At 33.7% G+C, this 9,639-nt stretch overlaps 1 protein-coding gene across 1 annotated transcript; it reads right to left on the bottom strand.

Annotated features, from left to right (window-relative positions):
• LOC139851436 (ubiquitin carboxyl-terminal hydrolase 5-like) lies at positions 1-9,343 on the bottom strand. Its single transcript, XM_071840472.1, has 13 exons — positions 9,103-9,343; positions 6,329-6,571; positions 5,182-5,326; positions 5,048-5,107; positions 4,850-4,945; positions 3,637-4,035; positions 3,339-3,479; positions 3,086-3,256; positions 2,265-2,522; positions 2,028-2,176; positions 881-1,420; positions 463-736; positions 1-353 (listed from the first exon to the last, which is right to left on the bottom strand). The coding sequence occupies exons 1-13, from the start codon at positions 9,216-9,218 to the stop codon at positions 180-182; spliced, it is 2,766 nt and encodes a 921-aa protein (XP_071696573.1). The 5' UTR covers positions 9,219-9,343; the 3' UTR covers positions 1-179.
• Between the last annotated feature and the right edge of the window lie 296 nt (positions 9,344-9,639).

Here is a 9,639-nt window from a genome sequence, read left to right as displayed (position 1 = left end):
AAGTTACTGTTGCTTTGGTCAGAAATTCAGCCATAACAATATAGAGAGACCAAAAGTTAAGACTTTGTAAAACCATTCTAGACTTTAAAAGCTCCAAGAACCCTAGTAGTACTTGTTGAATATATCCCACAAATTTCCTTTGTTTTTAATTTAGATATATGAATGTACCGACGCCACTTTTATAAGGATGCGTCACGGCCTGCAGAAGATTGAGGCACATTATTGGTACCCTCATCTTCAGTTCTTACCCTCCTATAAAATAGCACATAAGCAGCATTTGACTTCACTTCATCTTCATTAGCTGCTGCTATGTGGCTGTCGTCAAAGTTGTACCAACGGTTTTCATCAATAAGCTGCACAAGACAAGTGAAATTGATCAAAATAAATAATAAATATAAATATAATAAAATGAATATCAATAAGAAAAAAAGTGCAATAAAATTTGCAGGTTTAAGAGGTGACCTTGATATGTGCAGTATAATGGCCACTTCCCATGCTGCCATAATGATTGGTTAAGGCGTAAAGTTCATAAACTTGACGATTAGGGTTGTTTTTGTTTGCAACGTAATTTGTGACATCAAAATCATGAATAGGGAAGTTGACAAATGTTTCTAGCTTATGTTTCATTGACCTGCTATACGAAAATCTTTTTAAGTGAATCACAAGCACTTCAGGAAGCCTCCAAAGATCTAACTTTTTACTTGCCTGCCTTCGCTCTTTACATTGAGGGCAGTACCTTCACCAACAACAAATAAATAAATAAATAATAAACATTATATATTATACACCAGAATTATTAAAGAAAAAAAATGTTTACCTAATTCTATGTTTTTATTTTTAAGACATGCATATATCATATGAAAGTAAAACAGAAGCTTACCACATGTCTTCAGGTACTAACGGCTCCTCACGTAAGAAAGCTTCTAAGCATGCGTACAAAGATAAAGGTTCGGAGCGGGTTTTTTTTAAGGGTCCATATTTGTGAACTTCTGGCAAGTTTTCTAAGTATTGTGTATCATATTTTTTTAACAGTTTTGATGACCAATCGATAAAAAGTAGTACGGACATCGATGTTGAGGGTAATCTTACAGTTCTTTCTTCTCCAACCGAAAGATCTATACATGCATTGTTTCCATCAACTAACTTTAAAGGAAGTTTTAATGGTGTAGTCTCGGTGTCATCATCATTATTTTCGTTATGAGTTGAATCATCATTGATGTTGGTATTTTTTAGGTCTGAAGTTACTGATGATGTGTTGTTATCGGAATTTGCTGGTTCGGGTTTTAGCATTGGGGAGAGCATTGTGTTAACTATTAGTTGAAGATCGCCTCTTGTAATGGTTGCATCGGATGATACGGGAAAAACGAGTGGGGTTCCGTACGGTTTCCATACGGTTGTGCCTCTTGCATTTCCGGTTTCCCTTTAATATTAACAAATAAAGTGATGATACTACTTCCAAAAAGAAAATCTGTGGATATATGTAGCTAACATACAAAATGAAAACTAAAATGTTCATATGAAACTCTTCAAACAATGGAGGACACCGAAGCAACAGTAGCAAATAATAATATTAAGGACAAGGGAAAAATGTATCGAAGAATGTTCATATGAAAGGGTCAATTGTTTTTTTTTTCTTAAAAGCTTGAGGGGTCACTTTTGTTGCTAATGTAAAAAAACCCTCTAAATCACTTGAGAAGTCCCACTAATGAAATGATATTCTAGTTGCAATCATATTTGACACTATTTATGTTGTAAATTTAATTCATGAATTTGGAGAAAATGCTTCAGATCAACTTAACCAGACCAACTTGTACAGAAAATTACCCGTTTTGGACCCATTTTGCCACCACACCTAAAAGATACAAATTCAAAAACAATGACACGGAACTTGTTTCTTGAAAAATCAAAATAACAAATATAATATTTGATATTAGACGTAATAAGAGAAGTATTATCAAATCCAAAACAAAACTATTACTGTACTTAATATAAATAGATTTAAATTTTGAGTGGTAATATAAACTTACAGTTCTTCCCGACGGTGTATCAACTGGAGAAATTTAATGTTTTTCATAGATTTTGGGATCTTGTAAGCACTAAGGTGGTCATCATCTTTTATAGAAGATAATGACATGAGAGGATTTTCTAAGAACCGTTGAATCAAATGGTTCCTTATCTGTAACGAATATGATACATGATTGATTAGCAAGTAATTAATACGCTCTTAATACTAGCAACCAATGATGACCAAATAAAATGTTCACCTCTACAATAAAAACTTTTTCGTTATGCTTCAAACCACATGCATTGCTAAGTGCTTGAATCAAGTCCCTGCAACGTCCCTGTTTTGGTACGGTTACTGTGCAGGTAGTAGGCACGCTACTTCCGTCACAACTAAAAACCGTCACTGTCATAGTACGGGTGGTAGTTGATTGAAGCGGCAATGAGAGATACATGAACGGGTCAAATGTTACAGAAATCTTCTCGCATACTGGACAAACCAAAGTTGATTTATATTGACCCTGTTAGTCAACAAATTAGGAAAAATGATTAGGTCCTAGAAAACCGGACATAAAAACAGCAAAACTGACTGTAAAATGTAAATGCTAGCAGCGGCCCAATTCCAGTGATCCAATTATTGATTAAAAAAAATAATGTAGTAGTTGAGTATATTATATCAAAATAATTATTGAGTATATTTGTTATTATCTTACTTAGTTGGATATATATGTTACTTTTAAAGGTTAATAGGGGTATATATGATATTAGTTGGGTATACATGTTAATTATATAAGTTAATAGGGGTATATACGATATTCTCCCATAAAGGTTCAAACTTTTAATGCATTGAATACAATTACACAAGCTCCTAGACTTATTTATATACAACTGTAGATTCTTATATACAAAAATATTGTTTAAGCATAAATAGTTCTTTAACTAAAGATAATATGAGAATGGCTAAAATTGTTAGCAGGTCAATTCAACCAAGCTCATTTAGACCAGTACTTAAAGACCTCTTTCAGGTTTGGTAATCAATTTCTATGAAAGTTGTAGTACATTTTTGAAGACAGGAAATACTCACTTGGCAGACATCGACAATTATTGAATCGTTGCGAGCAATATGATTGGCCCAGTACTCATCAGCAACTTCTTCATCAGGTCGACCATCAGCGTCTCTCGGCTTGATGTAAGGCTTGTGTTTGACACGGTTGAGATCTTCATGGAGTCCATCAAGCAAAAATGCCAAAAGTTCCTAAGGTGGTAGATATATACCATATATCTTTAATTAATAATGTTATCCTAATTTCATGAAAGTTATAAGGGTCACAACAAACCTGAGAATCATGCTGGTTGTATCCACTAAACTGTGGTGCAAAACGAGCAAGCTTTGCTTTAAATTGTCGAGGGGCAAATGGAGTCCGTCCTGGTGCCCATAACTTCCTTAATAACTCACCGAATGCTAGAGCCAGCTCACCCTACATAAAATGTTTCCAAAATCAATCAGTCTTCAAACATGGCAAAAAAAGCAGGTCGGGTCATAAGTCAAACTGGGTTTGGTGTTTGGCCCGAAGACACCTCTATATGCATTATCTAATAATTGGATAATGGGTAATAATTGCCATCTCTACTTACCATCATCCCCAAAGGGTTATGCAAGTTGATCTCTTGTTGGTAATCTTCTCTGAAATATCTTGCAAATTCTGGTGTATGAACAAGACACTGAATAGCACTGTTCATAAAACAAGTGTTCCCAAAATTCAGCAGTCCAGTTAGACCAACAGAAGAGCCCCGTGTACTAACACCGACAGTCACTGGTGTCTTGTCTTCTGATTCTCTAATTGCAGAAGAAGACAAATTTTGAAACTCTGAATTAGTGTTCCTGGACAAACCCTTGCTTGTAGAACAACCACCATCGGTTGCATAGTTTGTATTGGACGGCTCTACAAGTGCCGTCGACTCATTTTTAGCAAAGCCGTTGTCTTGAGCGCCACTTGTACAACCACCACCATTGTCAAGCACTTCCACCAAGATCTGCATTCAGCATTTGCACATGAAGAAATACAACGTACTGAAACAACAAGTAAATGGGACACTGGATTCATAATACAACAAGAATAATGCTAAAAGTGGCAGTTAAAACATATATAAAGTCAAGCAGATAGGTTGATGACCGATATAGGACATAGGCTAGTGGGGTAACGGTCAAAATATCGAGTTAGAGCAAGTCATTTTGCAGATCAGATTGATCCAAGAAAATTTTTGATCTTTGAAGAATAGTATGTTTTAATTTAAAAAATGTTATGTTATTTGAGAAAGAATCAAAAAATTTTGAATATAAATGATACATGGACCCATTTGACATGTTTCTTTACAAGTCTATTTTTTAATTATACCTAGTTGACCACATATAGATTTATCAATCCATGCATTGATAAATGATCGAAATTGCCACCTGGCCTGAATAAGTTATTTGAACAAAATGAACTATTCAAAGTAGCACACCGGAGCAGTTTTTACAAACTAGGGGGATAAGCAAATCATGGACCAAACCAATACGAGATGTAAACATATTGATTTAATATACACTAAATATAATTCGAACTTAAAATGTAACATGAAGAAAAAATAAGTCAGGATATATGAAATCTGGTTAAAAATTTTGATGTGTAGTTCAATGCTTATTATTATTCTATAAAAGGAAGGATAAAAATTGGTCTAAATATATACTGAGAAATTCCACGGAACAATTCTGACTCATCAATATGATATACCCATATGTATATGACTCAGATCATCAGTGTAATCTTTAATGTAAAAGAAATTGAAAACACATAAAGTTACTCACATCTTGATCCATTTGTATGTTAAAGTCATCAAGTGTTTTATCAAGGTCATTCATCAGAGCATGTTTCCGACGGCTGTAATAGTCCCAAACGCTTACCTGACGTAGCATAAAAAGGAGTAAAACATGAACTATTATAAGAAATACACTAATCAATAAATTCTTATCCAAATTTTACTGGTACATATAAAAAAAACTTACTTGATCCTTATTTAGCTGAAATATCTCACAAGCCTTTTTGTGCAGGCCTCCAATTGTTTCCTGCACAATAAAGTTTGGATCTTAGAATGTTAATTACAGCCATAAAACATAATTTAGGTTAACTACAGCTGTACCTTTTTGCTAATTCTTATTGAGCGTTGGTCAGATTTTGGCATCAGGTGTAGTCTAAGGCGTAAAGGATATACTTCTATAGTTAACTCCGATTGTGCTTCACCACAGCTTATCACTTTTCGTGCCAACTTGGGCCCACCTCCATACCTGCACTTCAAGAATCACTAGAATCATTCCTCAGGTATATCTTGTATAACAGATAATAACAGACCAATGAATAATATTCCTTTAATAACAGATATTTCTTAAAGAAGCCACCGTGTTACAGCAAAATCCAGGTAGGTAATATATGATGCGATAAATGTTGTTGAGGAACAATGTTGATTTATTGCTACTACCAAAAAGGATGAAACTTTGAGTAAGCAATTGTGACCCAATTACTTTAGAGTTGATTATTTGGGATTCTGCCTTATATCAGACGGCAAGATCAAAGCTTTATCTAAGGGGAGAAACACTCATATGAATTGAAAGATTAAACAAATAGAAAATAGGCCGGTCGTTGTAATGCATAGAACCTCCTGAACTGTGTTATTTATGAATTTAGATTTAGGTTATTATAGTATATAGTATAATATAGTTTCGCAGATCATAACTAACGTATTAACTATTATAAAAAGAAAAATGAACAGGAGATGTTTGAACATCGGCCAAACCCTAACAGGCCATTTTGACCAGTGAAAGTTAACCCTAAACTCGTTTTGACACGGTATTCAAACCACTAATCTTGCCAACTCGGATGAAATTTCAGGTCTTGTGTCTCCCAAATCCATTTCTTAATATCAGAGGGAATTTTATCTATGTATGATAACGATCTATCGTCTAGGGCTATATGAAAGGAAGTAGATGCATCATTATGTCCTTAATTGGATATGAGTTCATGTTAGGAATAAACATGTGTTCACTAAAAACTATTCCTATTTCTCTTGCTTAAAGGTCCAAAGGGGGAGAAATAATCATTATAAAACATCTATTATGTAGGGCTTCATTTAATAACTGGAGTCTGATGCTGAAACAGCTTTCACAAATGCAGCAGTTTAATTGGCAACCGGTTTTGTTATAAAGACACATTTTCTATTAAGCTACCTATAACAGAATTCCTAAACAAATAATGGAAGAGAATTTATAAATCCAAGATAAGTTCAAACTAACCATGTACAAAACTGATCCCAAGTTACTTCGGGGACCAGTATGTAATCTGTGTGTTCTTGTAATGTATCATGGAGCTCAAGACCCATGGTTGAACTATCAGCATAGACTAAATCGGAATTATCGATGCTTGACGGCCTTCTTGGAGTACCTGAGCTGCCTAAATTCTGATGCTCTGAAGATGATACCTCATTCGTACCAACTGTCTTGTGATGAGTCACATAAGCAATCCAATTCTCCCACCATCTGTCAAAAATAAAGTAAAAAATAAAAACTAGAAGTTTTAACGATGACTAAATGGAGAAAAGCACTTAAAGAGATGGCATACTAACTTCAATAGATAGGCATAATATACACAATAAAATGCTAGTTTAAAAACTAAAGTTGGCAAAATTATAACACAAATCGGTAATTATGGAAATAATTTCAATTCACGATTCAGCCTTTTAATTCTGATCTAAAGGATGCTAAAATCAGTAATAAATCAAGTTTATTCCAGACAATTCATTTGACAATTGACATCACAAAAAGATACATTATTAGAAAGTTAAGATACATGAAACAGTGATGGAAAATGACAAACTGTTTGAGACTAAGTGAAAATGACAAACTGTTTGAGACTAAATGACATCTCTAAGCTAATATATTAACTCTGAAAGATCATGGCTCTATCTATCATGCAGATTTGGGAAAGAACATACATTAAAATAAGGTTTTGTAGTAGTCTGTTAATGATACAATTTTAGTATCAGATTAAGGTGCATCTTTAAGACTTGTAGCCTTACGAACAATGCATTGAAGTTATAGAAATCAACATTCACATATAATCATATTCCAACTTACTACTTTAATAAAAATTTCAGAAAAAAAAAAAAAAAAAAAAAAATCAAATTAACATTTTCCCTAAAAATAAGGTAAATAACTCAACACAATCCCACTTTTTGGCTCTCAAAATAATAGAAACTGTATATGTGAATGTTTAAAACATCATGTGCAAGTGTGTGTCTACCTCACCAGAAACAAACAACTGGTGGTAAAAAGTTCAAAACGGAAAGTCTACACCAGTGTTGCAAAAGTCAGCGGGAGGCAGGGACGGCCGACTAATTGGTTTGGTGACTTGTCTTACCCATTTCGATTTTCGCACAAAAACGCTTAAACATCGGCCAGCGCTAAAAAGTTGCGTCAAAGTCGGTCATAGTCAAAGTTGGATCAAAATTATCATATATTTCAAATTAGATTTTGTGCCCTATATTATGCATTTTGTGTAATCTATATATATATATATATATATATATATATATATATATATATATATATATATATATATATATATATATATATTCATTACTAAAAGTCAGCGTTGGTCAACGTCCGACGACTAGTCCCCGACTACTCGATTGGTCATTCCGAAGTTCCGACCCCTCTCCGTCTCGAAACTTTTCCAACCTTGGTACATTATATTAGTATATACATGAAATAATTAGATGTGTAAATTAATAGTAAACTGCACCATGTAAGAGTTAACTAAGAATCTATCGGTTTTCTGTTTCTATTATCCCTACGGCATGCATTCTACAGCCAAACACTTTTGTCCCTACACAATGCTACGTGTGCCCCAGTATGTACATAACGTACTGGTGTGAAGTACCAGTCTAGGTTTGGAAGGGCAGTTAACATGTTATTTGTGTACGTCGAAAATCAAATATAGGAGTAGACATATAAAAGTACATTCGTGTATAGCTATGAATACATTTCTAAGCTATAAATACATTTCTAAACAATAAACATATAGAAACAGATTCTGATTGACCTATTCTTCATGAAGTACGACATATTGACACTCTGTACTTATGCATCCTGAAAGTGAATCTTTTTAGATAATTTCAGATAATACACATAAGATGAATGGTAACAAACAGGCTATAGACCTTACGGTAATTCAGTCAAGAAAGATAAACATCATAACTAAGAATAGGCACACTTACGTAGTTGATTTGGGCCAATTTCAACAAGTAAATATTGAGCATCTAATGTCTCTTACTGCTATCTTTCATTTCGCTTTACTAAGAGATACTGTATACTTCTTTTAAGAGATTTAAATTTACATCAATGGCCGTTATAATACAACAAGTAAAGTAAATATTACAAGCAGAAATTAGTAATTAATAAAGAGTAACGAAATAGATAGGGACAAAGCGAAATAAATAAAGGATAATAAATAATGACACACATGAAACCTACGAAGAATTAGGGATGTTCATGCTAATGTGTCATGTGCAACCATATAAACATAATTCAGTGGATCCAAAAAAAAAAAAAAAAATTAAGACCTTAATCATCTGAAATTCGTTTAGTAAGCCCTAAATGGCAATCTATAATATACCAGTAATTAGCTTAACATCAAGGACCTCAAATCAGAACACAAGATGTTCTAATTTTATCTAGTGTACCCTCATACCCTAATTCTCATTTAAACCTATTACATTCCACACAAAAATCACTCAATTTGTAAATAGTAATCGCATCAAATACTATCTACTTACACAATCAACAACTGATTAAACCCTCAATCAACAACTGATTAAACCCTAAATTATACGCACAGACCCAAAATTCATACAAATAAGACACCATTTCTCCCTAAGCCCCTAATACTTTCTATAACAAATCTCCACATTTAACTAAAACAACCTAGAAATTGAATCTATCATTCCGAAACCTAAAATTACACAATTACCGAAAATTATTAAAATCTAAAATAGAAGTATGAAAATTACCTCCGACTAACTAAACAAAATGTATCGCCTTCTTTAGTTTGAGCTTCCATTTGCATTGAAATGCTTCTTATGAGATGCAATTCTTCCTCAGGTGAAATACCAGAGGCAGATGCCATACCTGCTATTTTTAGCAAGTAAGGAAAGAGGGGTTTTCAGGGGGGTTTCGAATAAGAACTGAAGGAAACTGTGTGTTGCTACTATAAGCAACTGACACATGCATGTGTGTTTGGTTGAAGCCCTTTTTATAGCCAAATTTTCGGACTCTTGCCAAAAGGCCACAACCAGGTTATTTAATGTACTGAATATTCTGAAATAAAGAGTTCACCTTAAATATTTTGTTTGAGTCGTTTAGGGAGATATCGATATGAATACCGAACCGAATGTAACTTTGGATTTGTAGCGATCCGACAAAATCGTCATTGACGGTGCCGACTACTTAGGTCCCGTTACGTGGTCATAAGTCTTTAAAATAACGTTTGACCAAAATATGTCGCATTCATTTCAAATGTAAAGGTTGTTTCAAAGTTTACAAGAATG

Source organism: Rutidosis leptorrhynchoides, chromosome 6, assembly GCF_046630445.1.
Source record: "Rutidosis leptorrhynchoides isolate AG116_Rl617_1_P2 chromosome 6, CSIRO_AGI_Rlap_v1, whole genome shotgun sequence".
NCBI lineage: Eukaryota > Viridiplantae > Streptophyta > Magnoliopsida > Asterales > Asteraceae > Rutidosis > Rutidosis leptorrhynchoides.
This window is presented reverse-complemented; position numbering and strand designations above follow the sequence as displayed.